Raw genomic sequence first — 21,274 nt, 5'->3', positions numbered from 1 at the left:
GAAAAAAATTATACATTTTTCAAACTAAAACTTTTTTTTTATATCACCTCCCGCAGCCCCTGGCGGACGTGGTGAAGCACGTCGGCAGCGGCTACAAGATGGAAGCGCCGGAGGGCTGCCCGCCCGAGATCTACGAGATGATGCGCCAGGCGTGGGACCTGGTACCGGAGAAGCGACCCACATTTGCGGAGCTAAAGCGACGGCTCGCCATCTGCAAGCGGGAAACGGCCCAGACGTACGTGGCGTAAGTAAGTTCGCCGCAACAACAACAACAAAAACAAAATCGCCATTATTTATCGATAGCTATTATCGTGAAGAACACGTGGGAGGGAGGAGGGCAGAACAATAGGTAGAAAAGTATGTCGATACAAGATTCCTTAAAGTGTGTGTGAGAGAGAGGGATACTAACCAACAGGTAGAAAAAGCCCAAAAGTTTGCGTGCTAGATTTTAGGTGAATTGTACAGTTAGTTTTGTTTTTTTTTATGTTTTATAAAAATCTACCCGACGATCGTCCACGCGCGCATTGCAATTTTGGTACGTCCAGATTAGTTCCAGCTTATTATGCAAACTTTTTTTTTCTTTGTTAAGGTAATTATTATTTTTATAATTATAATTTCTGTTATCTTATCTGCTAGTAAGCTAGTGTAAACTTATTTAAGGAAGAAAGATGAGGAAGCAGTTTGTAAGATAACAACAGATCATTGTGGAATCATTTGTGAGAGTGTACATAATAAAAAAAAACCATCGTACCAAGCTATCATCAATGCTCGCGTTAGCAGCGAAAGCAACTAAAAGTTTGCAAAACTAAATTATTCACTAATTTCACAAAAGGAAATCAAAAAAAAGTTAAACTGGAATGTGTAAAAGTTCTTGTTTTCTTTTTTGTTCGTGTAGATTATCATCCAGTAATATTTAAGAAGAAACGAGAAAAACACCCAGAATATTTATTTAACCATTAAACAAACTAATAACAAAAGAAACTGAGTGTGAACCGGCAGCACAATGCGTTCATGGTCGGGGAAAGACAATCAGCGCAGCTACAAAATGTTTCGTTCAGAATGTGAGGATTTCAATGTTTGTTTCTATCAGTTTGCAGCTGTTGTTTTGTTACGACTTACTTTCAATTCACACATCACTCACATGAACTAATCCACCTTTTGTCTAACTCAACATTGTCTGAATATTGGTTTTATCGAAAGTTGAACGAAAATGTTGCAAAAGGTTTATTGCGAATAGTCAATTTCAACAATTGAATTTTTTTTTTGCTTCAAATTTCAGTCTTGATTCAATGGTTCTAATTTAACGTGTTTCATAAATTACGAACATCTGTAAAGAAATACTAGTTTTTCTGTGACCAAAAAAGGCGTGTTACTTCATTAGTTGGTCCATACATGTCTGCATACGATCGATCGATTTGGTGTCTTCGGCAAAGTTGTAAGCAAACTGGACTCCAAAAAAAATATTACACTTTTTAAAAAATGTGTTTAATTCGTCTTTTTACTCGCAAGAATTGTATCAAAATAAAAAAAAATGCTATATTTCGAGCCATGGCGCATATTTGTCAAAAATATTTTTTTTTCGAAAAGAACATTATTTTCGAAAACTGTGGAAAAGAAGCCATGACCTGGCTTGATCATCCATGAAAGTATTTTTTTCCAAACGATCAGAAAATTTCCTCTAAATTAACTGCAAAGAAAATGAAAATTGGATCAATGGTTGCTAAGATACTGCCTCTGAAAGGGAAATAAACAGGACAAATGAGGGTTTCTCTACATCACCAGCTTACAAAAAAAATCAAATTATTCTTTTACATTTGATAAGACCCAAAATACTAATTTCTTACCGCATGATGAAATCCAATCTACAACCAATAACATAACCAAACTTTTCAGCACCCTTAGCATACATCAAATCAGTACAAATTTCTGACGGATCTTTTTCCGGATCTCCTCCGGATCCGGCTGCAATTTTGTATGGTTTGACGTTTACGGGAAGAGTTGTCAAAATGTAAACAAATCACTTCGCCATGGCGAATACAAAATGTCAAAACATAGTTTTGACAGTTTCGGTGGTTGTCATTTCGTCGTTTTCGTCTTGTCGCACGTGCATTTTGGGCCAAATTGAATTGCGAACGCCATTTTGTACAGCTCTCAACAAAAACCGAAAAAAAAATCCGTACAGTGTTACCACTCTTCATATGAAAGAAGTTTCAATCTTGTCGTGCTATCTTGACACACCCTGAAAATTGCTCTAAATGCGACAATTGGCCAAAAGGATTTCAGGTCAGAACGCGTTTGACACACGTATTTGCCCGACTACTGTAAACATTTTTATTTCTATCTTGGGACTCCAGAAAGTTCAAACAATCTTCGGGACAATGCACAGAATGGTCAGCCAAGGAAAACGTGTTTGTTATTGTTTACATTGCGTGCTACATTTGTTGTTTATTCAAGGTCAAATTCAAACATTAAAACGCGTTTTTGTCGGAACGTGAAAAAGCGACGTGCGACAAACAAAGCTTTCCATCGTTGGAATATCACCATTCAAAATTATTCCAATCTCGTCACCCTCTTTCAATATCATCAAAATACCTTTTGTTCTAAAAACTACAGAATTAATGGTAAAAACTTTGTTTTTATTTTATTTTATTTTTAACGTAAAAAAAACAAAAAAAAAAGATGGACCTTAAACAAAACTCCACAAATATGTTTTTTATGATTTCATTAGCCTAGTTAATTTATTGGTGAAGCCTTCAAACAATCGAGTCTGGACTGTATTTGAAAATTATTTAAGTTTCATTTTCCATGTGTTCCATCAACAAATCCTTCAAATATTCTGCACGCTAATTTAGGTTGACACTTTTTCCGTGTTACTCTCAACTTTAGTTAATACTGAACCCAATCTTAAATGAATTTAACAGGTTGCTTTTTCTTCAGTTTTGGAATAATATTTTTAAAGGAAATCGCCCTTTTGATCAAATCTGAGGAAAGTTTTCGAAAATATCTCATCAATGATTTTTTTGGATGAGAATTTTTTTACGCAAATTTCTTCTTAGATAAACATCAGTAATGAGTATAAAATTTAGTTTTTTCGCTCAGTCCTAAGTGAAATTCACACGATCTTGTTAGAATATACGTTGATGCCATCCTAATCATTACGAATTATTTGGGACACAAATTGACTTCTTTTTTGCTTAAAATATGAAAAACTAAATTTTTCTAGCATTCGCAGTAACCTTTTGCAACAAATCAGTTTGCATTTTGATCTACTTTTCGCACTGTCCTAATTCTACGTTTTCTAACCAAACAACAACCAAGTTACACTTATTTATTCATTTTTATACTTAAATACATTTCAAAGCAAAGCAACGCGGGGTTGAGTAACAACAACACCCAGAATCAGTTAAGCTAACCGCAAGGCAAAAAACCAACAACCTAAACTAGCATTTGCAGCCACTACAAAAATAAAGAAAAGCAGAAATACGACACACAAACAAAACTAACGATATGATATTCATATTTGTAACTTATCACACTGAAGAGACGAGGAAAAAGGATTAAAATCGCACGTGTTTGATGAGTTGTGTAAAAAAGAAAACAAAACAAGAAGCTAGTTTTTAGTCGAAAGCGAGTACGGTAAAGCTATTCAAACAGTCATTTTTTATATAAATATGTATATCTAAATCGAATATATTGACATTGTATTGTGTATTTGGCGCGTAAACCATCTTAAACACACACTCGTAAATATCATTGTGAATTGAATTGAAAGCAGTAAAATTGTGAGTTGATTAAAATTTAAACAAGTAACGCAAAAAGCAAAAATCATCTAAAAATATACGATTGTTAGTTCGTTTGTTTGAACGAGAATGCGCGTGTACAAAGTTTTGTGTGAATGCATTTTTTTTAATTATTAAAATTTGTGAGACGATTTGGTTCAAGCACACTACTGTTTAATAGAGGAATTTTAATATGTTTTTAGCGCAGTAATGAAGAAGAAGGCAGTTTGTTTTACACACGTAATAATAACTAATTTTCCTACAATGAGCGAGCGAAAGAATATTCCAACATTACCAGAGAGAAGAAGTGGGAAGGGCAGGTTTGCTTCTGGTTGATTTCTCCTTTCGGTTGAGAGACTAGAGTTCACATTCGATACCCTCCATATTTGTTGTTTATTTCATTTTTGTTTAGAGATTATTATTGTTTTTAATATATATTTAAAATTCGGTCTACCATCACAGAAGGAAGAAAGAAAATTTAGCAAAGGTTGCAAAAATTGTACAGAGACAAAAGACAAAGTAAAATTAACCAGACAGAAAGCTAACAATTTACTCAAAGAATAAAAAAATAAACTAAAAAAAAGCAAAAGTACTTAACATTTTTGGCTAATAAAACAAAAACACAAATCTATCACTTTACTACTACTACTACTACAAAGAAAAAGAACCAATTTGAATTTCGACTTTCTACGCGGACTCTTTCCAATTCGCGCTGACCATTCCACAGCAGTTTCAGTAGATTCTTTAAAATGTTGACCCCGTGTAGAGAGGGAGCTAATAATTTGCCATTTATTTCGCTATAGAATCGTAGCGCGCGTTCAGTGATGCCAAAAAGAGAATTAAAGGTCGAAATTTGCAGTAGTGCTTAAATTCGCCACTCTCGCAGCAGATTTAAAAAAAGAAGGAAATATCATTAGCCAATGAGTCAAATGAAACAGAAAAAAGTAGCAAGTTTAGAAAAAACGAAAATCCGCTTATTTTAACGTTACAACCAGTTTTCACTCTAACTACAATTCTGGAAAATCGAAAAAAAGGAACATTTAAATTTTGAAAAACACAAAATATCAGCGAAACACACGTACGACAGTTCAAAATAGAAATCAGAAATCGTATCTTAAAACGAATGAAAGCAGCCAATTAAAGAGAAAGAAATTAAAACTAGAGAAAAAAAACAAGGAAAAAAACCACATAGTTATTCTGAACAATTACTAGCATGTTAGCGAGCAGAAGCATAAGAAAATGAAGAAAAAAATCCTTTATTTTAAGCGGCAAAACACAGTCAGTCATCACACGTTACTTCGGCATTGAAAAACAAAAACGCAAGCAAAAAGAAGGAAAAGAAAAACTATTTAAACTCTTAACAAAACAGGACAATTAATTCGAGGTCTGAAAGTTACAGTCATTGCGAAAGGGAAGGAGAAACAAATAAGTAAAAAAACTAAAAAGCAACACTATAGAAAAGAATGCACTAGAAGCAAACAGAGTAAAAGAGGACGGGGAAACCGATGCAAGGAGGAATGAAGGAGTGAGTTATTGTAAAACGTAGCGGAAGAGACGGAAGAAAGAAGAATGAGGAGGAAAAAAGGGAGAAAAAAAGGAAAATCTACTATTGGACACATGATTAAAGTAATAAAACAGAAAACAGCTGTAGTGTTTTTAAAATAAATGTGTTTTGTTGTGTGTTTGAAAGAAAATTACCAATTTTTTTTCGAAATGATCCTCCATTATTCAGAAAATACAATGTTTCATTCATAAATTTCTAAAATCTAAAAATTCTTAAATTAAAGTAAAAAGAATTCAAAAAAATCCTAAAATATACCACATTCCTAAAATTTCTGAAATTCATAAAATTTCTTAAATTCCCTAAATTCTAAAAATTCTTTAAATTTAAAAAAAAATCCTAAAATTCATTAAATTCTGGAAATGCCAAAAATTCCTAATTTTCCAAACAATCCTTAAATTCCTAAATTTCCTAAAAATTTCAAAAATCCTAAAAATAAAAAAAAAAATCCTGAAATTTTCAATAATCCCAAAATTTTCAAAATTTTAACATTCTTAAATTACTGAAATTTCTAAAAATCTTTAAAAATTTAAAACATGTTAAAATTTCTAAAACTCCTTAAATTCTTAAAATAATGCTTAATCTAGAAAATCCTAAATTCATAAAATTCCAGAAATTATAAAAAATCCTAAAATTAAAAGAAAACAAAAGATCCTACAATTTCTCAAATTCTAAAAAATCTTTTAAAATGCTAAACATTAAAAAATAAAACTAAATTTTCTTATTTTTTTCTTAAATTTACTAAAAACTCTAAAAATTAAAAAAAATCCTTAAAATTTCTAACATTTTTCAAAATTTTTAGCATCTTAAAAATACTGAAATTCATAAAATTCTAAAAAATCATAAAATGAATAAAATTCCTAAAATTCCAAAAAATCTTGATATTCCAAAAATTTTCTAAAAATTTAAAAATCCTAAAAATTAAAAAAAAAATCCTGAAATAATTAATTAAATTTTCTAAAAATCTTAAAATACAAGGAACCTACAAGTTTCTGAAATGCCAAAAGTATTTTAAATTTCCGAAAAACTTAAAAAAATCCTAAACTTTCTAAAAAGATTACATGTTCTAAAACTTCTAACATACTTAAAAATACTACAATTCCTAAAATTCTGAAAATTGCTAAAAAAATTTAAATCCTAAAAAAATAAAAAAACACCCTAAAATTTCTAAAACTCCTAAAATTCCTGAAAACCAAAAAATTCATAAAATTACTTAAACTCTAGAAATTCCTGAAATTCCTAAAATTCAAAAAAAAATCCAAAAATTCCACAAAAATCTTTAAATTCCAAATATCCTGAAATTTCGACGGTAACATTTCAAAAGGCATCATGTACATTTTGACACTTTCTAGGTTATTGCATATTCTGAAAGTACTCCTAATAAGCTATCTCTCCACCAAAAATGGGCAAAAGTTACTTCAGTAAAGTCTGTTTAATAATGATTTTAAATAAAGCAACATAAACAAAATCTCTGCCATCAGCAGTCCCTGTTTATATAGCCCTGTCAAACTGTCAAACAAAAGACTACATGAACCTCGTGACGAAAAAAAAGCAACATGAACAAAGCGCCATGTACATTCGGCGAAGAAAAACGAATCATAACAAAGCGTCCCCCTCAATGACAGCAGGGTAATATAGACGTTGGTGATTTCAAAAGAAGTTATGTTTGTTTTTCTCAAATAAAATTACGGAAATAATGTTTTATTGATTTTGGATGATCAAGTATCAATAAAAGCCACGTTTTTCATCGTTTGTTATCATTAGAACATCTTATTTTGCTTTTATATTAAAATGGGAATTGAAAATGGATGCTCAACATTCAAATGCGTTTTTCTCAAAACGCATGGTTTGTACATGATGCTTTTTGAAATGTTGGCGACGATTTATCAAATTTATGAAATTCCAAAAATTATAAAATTCCTGAAAATTCTTATACATTTAAGAAATCTTACTGAAAACTAAAAAAAATACTCTAAAAACTACTAAAATCCTAAATTTAACTAAATCCTAACATTCATAAGATTCCTAGAATTATAAAAGTTCCAAAAAATCCTAAAATCACACTAAAATCCTTAAATTCCTAAAAAATTCTCAAAATCCGAAAAGTCATATCATATAAATTTCTAAAAATCTTTTAAAATCCTTAAAATAAAAAAAATGCAACTTTTGATGTTCTTAGAATTAACAAATTAAAAAAATCTTTAAAAATCCTAAAATTAAAAAAAATCTTTAAATTTCTAAAAAATCCTAAAATTCCTAAAACTCTAAAATTTCTCAAAAATCCTAAATTTCAAAAATTATAAAAAATCCCTAGAATTTTTAAAAATCTTTAAATTTCTAAAAATAGAATAAGTAGAATAAAAATTACTAAAATTCCTAAAACCTCTAAAATTCAAAAAAAATCATGAAATTCCTCAAATTCCTGAAATTCTACATTCAAAAAAATGTCATTAACAATCCTACAATTTCTAACATTTTAAACATTTTTAAAATTTATAAAAACTCTTAAAATTCAAAAAATTCTAGAAAATCCAAAAATTCTTAAAATTCCTTAAACTCTAGAAATTCGAGAAATTCCTAAAATTTCAAAAAATCTTAAAATTCCAAATAATAATACAAATTTCTAATATTTTTAAATTCTAAAAAATAATAACATTCGATAAATTTTTGAAATTCCTAAAAAAAATAAAATTCTTAAAACTCCTCAATACATACACTAGTAGAATTCCTAAATTTTTGTTTTTAATTTAAAATTCCTAAGATTCCTGGAACTTTTAAAAAGTTCCAAAAATTTCTAAATTTCCTAAAATTCTTTAAATTTTTGAATTTCAAAAGTTTCAAATGTTCGAAAACATCCTTAAATTTCTAAAATTTTGAAGCTTTGAAATTGTAAAATTCCCAAAATTAAAATTCGGATATTTTGATATTCTACTATTCTGGAATTCAAAAATTCTGTTTTTAATTTTATAATTTTTTTAGAATTTATGAATCAGGAATATTAAAATTTTAGATTTTTTACTGACATTTTCTATTCTACCTTTTCCTCTTACTTCATTCCGAGCAAAAACTAAAATTCGAGCTTTCAGTTTGAGATTTGGCCTTGAAAGGCAATCTCGGGATTTCCAAATTAGCAAATAGCAATTTTTATTTTAAAAAAAAAACAAATTTCGAGCAAAAAGTATCACCAAAATTCTTGATACAAATTTACAAAATATCTGTGAATTAGTCTGTGAATTTATAAATGAAATGAATTTTCTATTGAGTGTGCAACCCCTTGCAACCCGTGTGCCCCCACTTTAGTGCGCCGCCAGTGCACGCGCTAGCTGTCAAACGCTGTTTGGAGGGAAGCTTAACTTCGCCTCACTTCTTGAAAAGTTACCGAAGTAAATACACGCGCTTTATATTAAGTAAATCTAAATCGCGTTTTATTGACCGCGTCGGTCGCCCTTCCGCCGTTACACCTTGTCGCAAAATTCCACCCACTGAATTTAGCTTATTTTGATAAATTTTCCTGAGTTCAATTGAGTTAATTCATTTGATGATATCTTGGCAAGTATTGGTCCAATTTTCTGTTTTTTTTTTTATCATTTGTTTTGAATTATATTTTCGTGCTCTAAAACTAGTCTTCAAGGTTTTATTTAAAAAAAGAGGTTTTTACATATTGTTTTTTTTCAGGTTTTTTGCTTTTGACAGCTGTCGGTTGTTCCAATCAAGTTCCAATTTAACGAATTCTGATTCGCTAATTCGAAGGCAGTTCCATTCGAACTGGCAAATCTTCTCTGTAATATTTGTTACCATTTCGAATATTTTTTTCCTTTGCGCTGTCAGTTGAAGTCTAAGAAGACCGTTTGTGATCCATCTCGACTACCATTTCGACATTTCCATCGCTGATCGTGATTTTTTTTTTCTCGTGAACAAAAATCTTTTGCCCGTACCCACGCCATGAGTACACCAAACATTCAAGTCAAAAGTGAGTAAAAAATCCATTCCACACCAACATTTATTTTTCCGTGCAGGCCTTTTCATCATCAACCATTTTTTTGGCAACACTGCGCTGTCAAACTTTTTTTTTCTCTCGAGAAAATTCCTCCTTCTCTCATCATTGTCAAATCAGAGCCCAACCAGCGTGGTCGCCCCCAAAATTATCTCCCTTCGAGTGTGCGGTCGATTGCCCGGCGTTTCGAGAAGTTTCTGTGATTGAGAATCCTCGAGGACAATCCTTGCTGCCGCTTCCAGCCTACTGTGTTCAGTGAAATTTCTCGAGCAAAAATGGTGAGTTGACTTGCTTGGTTCTTGGCATTTTTTTCGGGGTGGAGTTTGAGTTTTAGTGGATGATGAAATCTTGAGGTTTTTCGGTAATTTTAAGTTATTTTGGTTTGATGTGATGATAGATTTGATAAATTTAGTAGTTATTTATCAAAGATGGGTGATTTTATCTCAAAATTCGGTTGATTTCAACATTTCCAAGTCAATCATGTTACGTAACTCCCCGGTCCATGTTTTGCTGTCACTTCTGGAAGCATCTCACTTGACAACAGTGTACATTGAGGTTATGTTTGTCCACCCGCAGGCTTCCCGTCGTCTGATTCCGCTGCTGGACCGTGTCCTGGTGCAGCGTGCCGAGGCCCTGACCAAGACCAAGGGTGGCATCGTGCTGCCGGAGAAGGCCCAGTCGAAGGTGCTGGAGGGAACGGTGATCGCGGTCGGACCCGGAGCCCGCAACGCCCAAACTGGCCAGCACGTCGCGCTCGGAGTGACCGTCGGCGAGAAGGTGCTGCTGCCCGAGTACGGTGGCACCAAGGTGGACCTCGGCGACGCCAAGGAGTACCATCTGTTCCGCGAGTCGGACATTCTGGCCAAAATCGATTAGAATCGGGCCGCGTTCTCCACCGGCAGGTCCAAGTCCATCCGCGTCAAACATCCGACGAGGCGGGGAGAACTGGTCGAGATTCGACTCTGAGACAATTTACAGCTTAAGAAAAGTTAGGAGTTAAGATGTGTGTATTCGTTCCGTGTGCGCGAGACCGAGTTTGAGAAACGACGTTAGAATCTGATGCCCAAGTTGACGACCCCCGCCGGAGAAGGCTCGTTTGAATCGCATTTAAATCACTTACTTTAGCGACAAGGCTTCTTCCGAAGGGGGAAGCTCTTCAATCCAATCGTGTGGACCACTAAAAGAAGCTTAATTTTACTGCTCCTGCCACGATTGGAAGCGACGCGCGCGCGCTGGACCTCGTTCCGTTGAGGTTTGAACACGAGAAACTTGCTAGGTTACCGACGCTGACCGACACGGAAGGACATCCCGCGATGCGCGACCCGCGCCGGTGGAAGATTGTAACGACCGAGAGTGCACGAGACAGGATTGCAGAGTGTGATTGCGATGATGTGTGCGTGAATGTACCTCATTTAGTTAGAGCGATAAGGAGTACGATTCTATTAGTTTATTTGCTGTTGAATAAAAATAATTAACCGAATTGAAAGTTGGCGTAGGTTGATTTGAAATCCGAACATTCAAGTATACTGCACTTTTCTTTTATTAACGTGTTTTGGAGGTCATTTTAAGCTACTTATGTTTTACGTAAAACTTTAATTCTCTTGTCTTATGAATTCCTTATTTATTTTCAGCATGTTAGTTACAACCCATTTATTTTGTAAAGTTTTTGTTTTATTCTGAGTTTTATACCTGCTCTCTGCTTTCATAATATATATAAAAAAATATAAATATTGAAATAACAAGCCATGGTTTCAATATTTGAATGCATAAAGTGTTTTAAAATGCATTTTACACTAGTTCAGTTGTTTTGCAATCATTAGTTTAAAAAAAATAATGTAATATTTGACGAAAAAAAAATTTGCGATAATAAACATGGAAAATTTTCAAAAATTCAAAGGATTTTTAAATCTACCCAAACATGCTTAAAATGATTCTAAACGCAGGGGAATGCATTTTAAATTGATTTCAGCTGATAGCATCTAAATTTGAATTGAAATTTTGAAGTTTTTGAAAAAATATTTTTTTGCCCTCTGATTTTTCAGACCAATTTTAAAGGAAGGGAAGACAAAAATTTAAAAGTTCTGTACTTCAATCCGTTTCATAGAGTCCAAATTTGTTAAAAATTCAATGTTTCTAGAATTTCCAAAAAAGTGTCTACGTGATTAATGTTTGAACTAGAACAAAGGGGATGGCAAAAATTTAAAAATAAATATATCCAGAGTATTTTTATTATTGTTTTGTATCGACACTAACGACATGTCTCCGATTTTTACTTTAGGGACGACATTCGAAAGAAACGACGACTGTTGGTATCCAACTGATCCACGAAGCGAAAAAAATCACCGGGCTCCAGGTGGGACTTGAACCCGCAACCTCCTCATTAGTACTGAGACGCACTGCCAATTGTACCACTGAGGCCCTTGAGATTCTAGATGTCTCAAGCCACCTTAGTGCTACGTGTGACAATTTGGTATCTTTTCCAGCCTGAGAACAGTAGACTTAGATCGCTTTGTGTTCAGTCGGTATCGTCATCATCGTCGTCTCTTTCTGGCGAATGCCGCTGAGCAGGAAGAGTGAGACTATGGCTTCATCCAGGAAGATCACAGCGGGGTTTGCTGCTTGTTATCCCTTTCGAGGCATGGGCTCCCGTTTCTTGCTCGGAACGGTTCGCATTACTGCAATGGATTTTTATTATTGTTTTGTATCGACACTAACGACATGTCTCCGATTTTTACTTTAGGGACGACATTCGAAAGAAACGACGACTGTTGGTATCCAACTGATCCACGAAGCGAAAAAAATCACCGGGCTCCAGGCGGGACTTGAACCCGCAACCTCCTCATTAGTACTGAGACGCACTGCCAATTGTACCACTGAGGCCCTTGAGATTCTAGATGTCTCAAGCCACCTTAGTGCTACGTGTGACAATTTGGTATCTTTTCCAGCCTGAGAACAGTAGACTTAGATCGCTTTGTGTTCAGTCGGTATCGTCATCATCGTCGTCTCTTTCTGGCGAATGCCGCTGAGCAGGAAGAGTGAGACTATGGCTTCATCCAGGAAGATCACAGCGGGGTTTGCTGCTTGTTATCCCTTTCGAGGCATGGGCTCCCGTTTCTTGCTCGGAACGGTTCGCATTACTGCAATGGATTTTTATTATTGTTTTGTATCGACACTAACGACATGTCTCCGATTTTTACTTTAGGGACGACATTCGAAAGAAACGACGACTGTTGGTATCCAACTGATCCACGAAGCGAAAAAAATCACCGGGCTCCAGGCGGGACTTGAACCCGCAACCTCCTCATTAGTACTGAGACGCACTGCCAATTGTACCACTGAGGCCCTTGAGATTCTAGATGTCTCAAGCCACCTTAGTGCTACGTGTGACAATTTGGTATCTTTTCCAGCCTGAGAACAGTAGACTTAGATCGCTTTGTGTTCAGTCGGTATCGTCATCATCGTCGTCTCTTTCTGGCGAATGCCGCTGAGCAGGAAGAGTGAGACTATGGCTTCATCCAGGAAGATCACAGCGGGGTTTGCTGCTTGTTATCCCTTTCGAGGCATGGGCTCCCGTTTCTTGCTCGGAACGGTTCGCATTACTGCAATGGATTTTTATTATTGTTTTGTATCGACACTAACGACATGTCTCCGATTTTTACTTTAGGGACGACATTCGAAAGAAACGACGACTGTTGGTATCCAACTGATCCACGAAGCGAAAAAAATCACCGGGCTCCAGGTGGGACTTGAACCCGCAACCTCCTCATTAGTACTGAGACGCACTGCCAATTGTACCACTGAGGCCCTTGAGATTCTAGATGTCTCAAGCCACCTTAGTGCTACGTGTGACAATTTGGTATCTTTTCCAGCCTGAGAACAGTAGACTTAGATCGCTTTGTGTTCAGTCGGTATCGTCATCATCGTCGTCTCTTTCTGGCGAATGCCGCTGAGCAGGAAGAGTGAGACTATGGCTTCATCCAGGAAGATCACAGCGGGGTTTGCTGCTTGTTATCCCTTTCGAGGCATGGGCTCCCGTTTCTTGCTCGGAACGGTTCGCATTACTGCAATGGATTTTTATTATTGTTTTGTATCGACACTAACGACATGTCTCCGATTTTTACTTTAGGGACGACATTCGAAAGAAACGACGACTGTTGGTATCCAACTGATCCACGAAGCGAAAAAAATCACCGGGCTCCAGGCGGGACTTGAACCCGCAACCTCCTCATTAGTACTGAGACGCACTGCCAATTGTACCACTGAGGCCCTTGAGATTCTAGATGTCTCAAGCCACCTTAGTGCTACGTGTGACAATTTGGTATCTTTTCCAGCCTGAGAACAGTAGACTTAGATCGCTTTGTGTTCAGTCGGTATCGTCATCATCGTCGTCTCTTTCTGGCGAATGCCGCTGAGCAGGAAGAGTGAGACTATGGCTTCATCCAGGAAGATCACAGCGGGGTTTGCTGCTTGTTATCCCTTTCGAGGCATGGGCTCCCGTTTCTTGCTCGGAACGGTTCGCATTACTGCAATGGATTTTTATTATTGTTTTGTATCGACACTAACGACATGTCTCCGATTTTTACTTTAGGGACGACATTCGAAAGAAACGACGACTGTTGGTATCCAACTGATCCACGAAGCGAAAAAAATCACCGGGCTCCAGGCGGGACTTGAACCCGCGGGTTCAAGTCCCGCCTGGAGCCCGGTGATTTTTTTCGCTTCGTGGATCAGTTGGATACCAACAGTCGTCGTTTCTTTCGAATGTCGTCCCTAAAGTAAAAATCGGAGACATGTCGTTAGTGTCGATACAAAACAATAATAAAAATCCATTGCAGTAATGCGAACCGTTCCGAGCAAGAAACGGGAGCCCATGCCTCGAAAGGGATAACAAGCAGCAAACCCCGCTGTGATCTTCCTGGATGAAGCCATAGTCTCACTCTTCCTGCTCAGCGGCATTCGCCAGAAAGAGACGACGATGATGACGATACCGACTGAACACAAAGCGATCTAAGTCTACTGTTCTCAGGCTGGAAAAGATACCAAATTGTCACACGTAGCACTAAGGTGGCTTGAGACATCTAGAATCTCAAGGGCCTCAGTGGTACAATTGGCAGTGCGTCTCAGTACTAATGAGGAGGTTGCGGGTTCAAGTCCCGCCTGGAGCCCGGTGATTTTTTTCGCTTCGTGGATCAGTTGGATACCAACAGTCGTCGTTTCTTTCGAATGTCGTCCCTAAAGTAAAAATCGGAGACATGTCGTTAGTGTCGATACAAAACAATAATAAAAATCCATTGCAGTAATGCGAACCGTTCCGAGCAAGAAACGGGAGCCCATGCCTCGAAAGGGATAACAAGCAGCAAACCCCGCTGTGATCTTCCTGGATGAAGCCATAGTCTCACTCTTCCTGCTCAGCGGCATTCGCCAGAAAGAGACGACGATGATGACGATACCGACTGAACACAAAGCGATCTAAGTCTACTGTTCTCAGGCTGGAAAAGATACCAAATTGTCACACGTAGCACTAAGGTGGCTTGAGACATCTAGAATCTCAAGGGCCTCAGTGGTACAATTGGCAGTGCGTCTCAGTACTAATGAGGAGGTTGCGGGTTCAAGTCCCGCCTGGAGCCCGGTGATTTTTTTCGCTTCGTGGATCAGTTGGATACCAACAGTCGTCGTTTCTTTCGAATGTCGTCCCTAAAGTATATCCAGAGTTTTTTTTTGAAAAGGACCAATAAACTATTGTCTTTCATATGTTTATAGGACCTAATAAAAAAAAACTCTAGATATTTTAAATTTAGTCTTGATTTTATATTTTTATCAATCAAGCTTAAATATGATGACCTTTACAGGGTGGCAGCTCTTGTTGGGAAATTGGGAAAGGCGTGAATTTGCCAAAATCCGTAAACATTGAAAAATCTCATTGATTTAAAAAAAATATACTAACAATATCACAAAATACTTTATACATCATTAAAATTGAAATCTAAATGAATTTAAATAAATAAAACTATTGACAATTTTCGTAAAAACAGAAATTAAACAACAAATTTAAAAAAAATAAAACCTTTGAAAAATGGAAGCACTCATTATTTTGATTTAGAATAGAAACATAAACAATTAGTCTTTGAGATATAACCGAAAGTTTGAAAATATTTATAATTGCAATGTTAAAATTTTAATGAATTTAAAATTTTATTCTTCATTTTAATACATGATTGCTGTTTCAATAATTAATAATTTCAAAGAATTCAGAAAATATCTAGAAATACGTAAAAAAATGTTTTTACTAAGTTTTCTTTTAACTTTGGTACATTTTGTGATTAATTTTTTGAATTAATGTTGGTTTATCTAGTTGTCGGTATTTAACTGCCTTATTTTTTTTTTCAATGAAAAAAAAAACAGTTTGATATTTGGTTTGATAAGATTCTATGTGTTTCTACTTTTTTTTTGTGAAATGATTGATAGAACTAATTCTTTAAAAATATTTGGAATAACTTATACCAACATTTGTGGATTTTTTTTTGTAAATTCATTTTTTTAAATAGATTTTTTTCCGATAACTGAAAATCCAGCTTTATCTAGAATAATTTACCAATACTCACAAAAAAGTACAAGGAAATCATTTAGAAAAAAATATTTAAATGACTTATTAAATTTAGTTAGACAATTAAAAATATTTTCCACAAAAAAAAAGTTGAACTATACGTTAATGGTAGCCATTATCACTAAAATTAGGCATTATTTTTATATTAGTTTTTCATCAACTTTGTTGTTGATAAACAAAAAGAAATAATAAAATGTTTTGATTGATGAAAAAATATTATAAAAATCTGTGTCAAATACATCTACTGTTTAGTAGGATTTTTATGTCTTAATAAACCTTTTCATTCGCAAATAGATTAAATTAGTGAAAGGAACCCTAAATTTAAAGTAAGTTACTAAAGAAAAATTGAGTGAATTTAATTTGAAAATTGTACAAAATTATTCAAAAATTAGATTTTTTTTTCATGCGGGTATTCTTAGGATTCCAGACTCTTCCCGACTTGAGTGGATCTTGGATCTCATTTATAGAAAAATCTTAAATGTAAAAAAAAATCAAACTCTTATCGTTATGAACGAAACAAAATTGGAAAGACTTTTAACGTATTGATAAAATATTAAAATAGAAAAAAACAAGATTTTTTTTTAAAGGTTATGTCTTTTCAAACCTTTCGCATAAGATTAATAATATAATTGGAGTCCTTAATAAACTGGATTTTTCTTTTAAAAATACTCAAATTTGATGTTTAAACATTCAAATCACAGACAATATCTGGAGCAAAAAGCAAAAACTGAATATTTGGTTTATTGGACCACTTCAAAAAAAAAAAAAAAAAAAAAGACTCCAGATATGTTTATTACTGACAACTTGTTAAATCAACATTGATTTCATTGCTGAGAGGTTAAATATTTCCAAGTTTAGATTTTGCTAGCTGAGTGCTATTTCAGGAAAAATAATGTTGAGGAAACACCTTAGATCCAAAGAGACGTTTTTTTAAATTCATATTTTCAAAAAGAAATAATTTAATTCTTTTCCGTGAGCATACAAAACTTTAAATTTGATTCGATAGTTTTTATTTCACGATTTATGAACATCAAGCTTTATTTACTTATTTACCTATGCTCTTTACTGAATTTATTTAACCCTTTTTAAAATATTTTACTGCAAAAAAAACACTTTAACCGAACTCAAGTTAGAATAGTTTTAAAAATATTTAGGCAATACGTCAAAATGGAACTGAAACTTGCGATAATCGTTGAAATTCTATCAAACTGAGGTCTTCTCTTAAGAGCTATGATGCTGTTTAAAGTTACTGTTTCCTTTTCAGTTTGTTTAACTAAGTAAAAAAATATTTTAATGTTATATAAAGCATTATCATTCCCAAACCCATTAAAAAAATATTGAGTTAAAGCTTCAAACGAATTGAGTTTAAAATTTTATTACAAAAGTTCATAAAATAAGTTAATAATTATTATACACCTTTTTTTCAAACAAGTATGCTTGGTGTGCCGACATTTTGCCGAAAAATCACACCGGTTTAGTCACCCTGGAATTTCTTAAACTCCACCTAATAAAACATCTAATTTGAAAGCGTCTTCTTCAAAAAACGAATTTATTCCATGAAAAAATGAACGAGTACACAAAAAATGCAAACTTAGCTTAGCTCGATGACGCTCTTACAAATAAATAAAACATTTTTCTCTACCGCAGCATGATTCACTGTTTTTCTTCTTCCGAGTAGGCATAATTTCATCACTTTACTAAGTTTGTTCGCTTCACTTGATGTTGCATCCCTTCAGTCCGCACGTGATCCGATCCCCGTTCATGGTCAGCAGCGAAAATTCCTTCCAGAGCGCCTCGCCGTCGGCGTTCGTCTTCAGCTCCGCCTGGATTTTGTCCCAAACCTTCTTCTTCGGGTTCAGCTGCGCCACCTCGGCCTTCGTGTTGTCGAACCCTTCGACGATGATCCGCTCGCCGACCTTGGTGCCCTCGGGCACCGCCAGCGGTTCGTACTTGTCCGCGTTGAAGGCGCACATGACGAGGCCCTCGCTCTCGACGCCCCGCATCTTGCTCGACTTCATGTTGGTCAGCGTGACCACCAGGCGTCCCTTAAGGGCCTCCAGCTCGTAATGCGCCATCAGGTTGCTGACGATGGACTTTTTCACGTCGCCGCCAATGTCCACGGTCAGGACGCAGAGCGTGTCCGCGTCTGGATGCTTGCTGGCGTCGACGATTTGACCGACGGTGAACTCAGCCTTGTCCGGGGTGTTTTCGCTGGTCGCTTGGGCGGCGGCACCCTTCTTCGACGCACCGCCGGCCGTCGGGTAGGCTCGTTCCGTCAGCTGCCGGTGCGCGTCATCGTCGAACGCTTTCCGGATGGGGTCGAGCAGCCGGTTGATGTAGACTTCGACGGACGCTTTTAGATCTCCCGGGTGCAGCTCTTGCGCGGCAAAGTAAGCCTCCAGATCTTCGTAATTGTCGAAGCACTTGTCTCCGCCAAACTCGGGCTTGCGCCGAATCTGGAATCCCTCGCCGGCCGGGAACATCGGGAAGACGACGTGCTTCACGAACTTGAGCAGTCCGTTGTCCTCGATATTTCCAGGCTCGCAGAACGCCTTCTTGATCTTGGACTTGACCTTGGCGGCACTGTCCAGCAAATCAATCTTGGAATCCTCCTCCGAGGAAGACATTTTCCCCCCAGCCAACCCCGGAATCATCGGGTTCATCAAGTGCACCCTCTTCCCATATCCCAACTGGGGCAGATACTTCTCCGCAAACGTAAAGATCTTCCGCTGGTCAACCCCACCAAACTGGGCGTCCACCTTCAAGTACTCCTCATCCAACGCCTGCAGTCCCGGATACAAAATCCCCGACATCAACGGATGCTCCACCTGCTTCACCACCTCCGCTCCGGCCTTCTTCGCGTCGTGCTGCGTCACAACCGACGACAACCGGTAAACGTCCAGCGTGTACTCCTTCGACAGCTGATAGTCCGTGCCCCGCACAAACTTCAACTTCTCCAGCGGAACCCCCAACGACGTCAGCATCGCCTTTATAACCGCCTCGTAGTACTTGGTCCGTTCCTGCAGCAGCGACCACGGCGCCTTCATATTGTCCAAATAGGCGTGCAAATCCGCAAACAAAATTGTCACCTCACACCCAGCCTTCAGAAAATCCGCCACCTTCGACATCGGCACAAAGTACGCAATGTGCGGCTTGCCGGTCGTCGCCGTGCCCCAGTAGATCCGCAAGTCCCGCTCCTTCAACACGGTCCGCATCGCATCCTGCCCCAGCACCTCCTGCAGGTTCCGCACGATCAGCTGCTCCTTCTCTTCCGCGGTGAGGGCCGTCATTTTCGTCTATTTCGCAAGAACTAACCACTTTGCACCAGAAAAAGAATCGACTCGACTGCCGCGAGGTGGACGGAACAATCTGCTTCGTCCTGGGTGAAAGGAAACTGGTGAAAGAGTAACCTCCGTGAATCGAGCCCCCAGCCCCCTCCGATTTGACCAAAGCGCCCCTAGCGGAAAAATCTGGAACTACTGCTGTGTTAGGGTGGTTCATTGTGCTGAAACCAAAACGTCATTTGACGTTTGCTTACACATTTGGTTTACGTTGTGTGCAAAAACAACAAATTCTAGAACATTTTCGATAAATTTCTTCTTTTCGGCGCTAAAAGTAGGGCTAAATTTGCCACCAAATCCGGATAAAAATCGACGTGGTTGTGACTCGGTGTGTGAGATGCGGGGACAATTCCTTCTGCTGGAGGAGCTTTGCTTGGAGAGGAGCATTTTTCAGAATAAAACCAGGTGAATTTGATGTTGTGGATGTTCGACTTTGTGTCCAGCTTACCATCGAACCTGGGCCAGCTGGTGAATGGTCGCTGTTAGGTGGACACGACACGTCGATCGATGGCCGGATTTGTGGGTTGGTCCACGCGGGACCTTTTGCGCTGTTTTACGCTTGGAGTGAGAGATGCGGTTTTCCGTGGATTTTTCAAAAAGGAGCTGGATCGTTGATTCTGATGCCATGGCCTTACGTTTGCGGAAAGAAGCCATTGGACAAGTGAACCTGAAGTGCCAGCAGTACAAAAGCTTAGAAGGTTTCATGCTTTGAACTAACCGAATCCATTTGCACTAGAGGTTTAGGCGCTTTCTAGAGCAAGATATTGTTTCGGTCATAAGCAACTAAAGGACTAAAGTAGAGAACACAACCCTATTTTTCAAAATCCTCAAAGTTCGAAATGGTAAGTTGGAAAATGTGTTCGGGGACCTAAAACATATTCACAAAAATTTGGCAGCTCATTCAGCATGCTTTGAACTATGTCTGGCCCAAATATGAGCATCCTGGATAGGGTCTGGCATGAGTTATAAGACTTTGAGTGGAAATGATGAGATTTTTGAAAATTCGTCAAAGTCTCAGACGGTTTTTGGAAAAAGTTGTTCGGGGACCTAAAAAACACATTCACCAAAATTTCACAGCTCATTCAGCATGCTTTGAACAAGGTCTGGCCAAAATATGAGCATCCTGGATAGGGTCTGGCATGAGTTATGGGACCTTGAGTGGAAATGATGAGATTTTTGAAAATTCAGCAAAGTCCCAGATGGTTTTTGGAAAAAGTTGTTCGGGGACCTAAAAAACACATTCACCAAAATTTCACAGCTCATTCAGGATGCTTTGAACTAGGTCTGGCCCAAATATGAGCATCCTGGATAGGGTCTGGCATGAGTTATGGGACCTTGAGTGGAAATGATGAGATTTTTGAAAATTCAGCAAAGTCCCAGATGGTTTTTGGAAAAAGTTGTTCGGGGACCTAAAAAACACATTCACCAAAATTTCACAGCTCATTCAGCATGCTTTGAACAAGGTCTGGCCAAAATATGAGCATCCTGGATAGGGTCTGGCATGAGTTATGGGACCTTGAGTGGAAATGATGAGATTTTTGAAAATTCAGCAAAGTCCCAGATGGTTTTTGGAAAAAGTTGTTCGGGGACCTAAAAAACACATTCACCAAAATTTCACAGCTCATTCAGGATGCTTTGAACTAGGTCTGGCCCAAATATGAGCATCCTGGATAGGGTCTGGCATGAGTTATGGGACCTTGAGTGGAAATGATGAGATTTTTGAAAATTCAGCAAAGTCCCAGATGGTTTTTGGAAAAAGTTGTTCGGGGACCTAAAAAACACATTCACCAAAATTTCACAGCTCATTCAGGATGCTTTGAACTAGGTCTGGCCCAAATATGAGCATCCTGGATAGGGTCTGGCATGAGTTATGGGACCTTGAGTGGAAATGATGAGATTTTTGAAAATTCAGCAAAGTCCCAGATGGTTTTTGGAAAAAGTTGTTCGGGGACCTAAAAAACACATTCACCAAAATTTCACAGCTCATTCAGCATG

The 21,274-nt window shown here is 37.0% G+C and overlaps 3 protein-coding genes across 3 annotated transcripts in view; 2 read left to right on the top strand and 1 right to left on the bottom strand.

Moving 5' to 3' along the window:
- Window positions 1-4,931, top strand: part of LOC120429896 (uncharacterized) — a 71,582-nt gene extending 66,651 nt beyond the window's left edge. The window contains exon 9 of the mRNA XM_052710425.1: window positions 57-4,931. Within this exon, the coding sequence (XP_052566385.1) occupies window positions 57-248 (192 nt within the window). The 3' untranslated portion in view covers window positions 249-4,931. The remainder of the gene's footprint in view (window positions 1-56) is intronic.
- A 4,521-nt stretch (window positions 4,932-9,452) lies between these two features.
- On the top strand, window positions 9,453-10,814 carry LOC120429903 (10 kDa heat shock protein, mitochondrial). The gene is made up of 2 exons (XM_039594996.2): window positions 9,453-9,612; window positions 9,911-10,814. Exons 1-2 carry the CDS (start codon window positions 9,610-9,612, stop codon window positions 10,208-10,210), a joined length of 303 nt encoding a protein of 100 aa, XP_039450930.1. The 5' UTR covers window positions 9,453-9,609; the 3' UTR covers window positions 10,211-10,814.
- Window positions 10,815-17,458: 6,644 nt separating this feature from the next.
- On the bottom strand, window positions 17,459-19,297 carry LOC120429898 (tyrosine--tRNA ligase, cytoplasmic). The gene has a single exon (XM_039594992.2). It carries the CDS (start codon window positions 19,226-19,228, stop codon window positions 17,651-17,653), a length of 1,578 nt encoding a protein of 525 aa, XP_039450926.1. The 5' UTR covers window positions 19,229-19,297; the 3' UTR covers window positions 17,459-17,650.
- Between the last annotated feature and the right edge of the window lie 1,977 nt (window positions 19,298-21,274).

The sequence above is a fragment of the Culex pipiens genome, chromosome 3, assembly GCF_016801865.2.
Source record: "Culex pipiens pallens isolate TS chromosome 3, TS_CPP_V2, whole genome shotgun sequence".
NCBI classification, from domain to species: domain Eukaryota; kingdom Metazoa; phylum Arthropoda; class Insecta; order Diptera; family Culicidae; genus Culex; species Culex pipiens.
The sequence above is the reverse complement of the archived record's forward strand: the minus strand, read 5'-3'. Positions and strand labels throughout refer to the sequence as shown.

What these genes read in the sequence shown, in the direction of transcription:
- LOC120429898 (XM_039594992.2), bottom strand. Translation starts at nt 19,228, where the DNA reads ATGACGGCCCTCACCGCGGAAGAGAAGGAGCAGCTGATCGTGCGGAAC.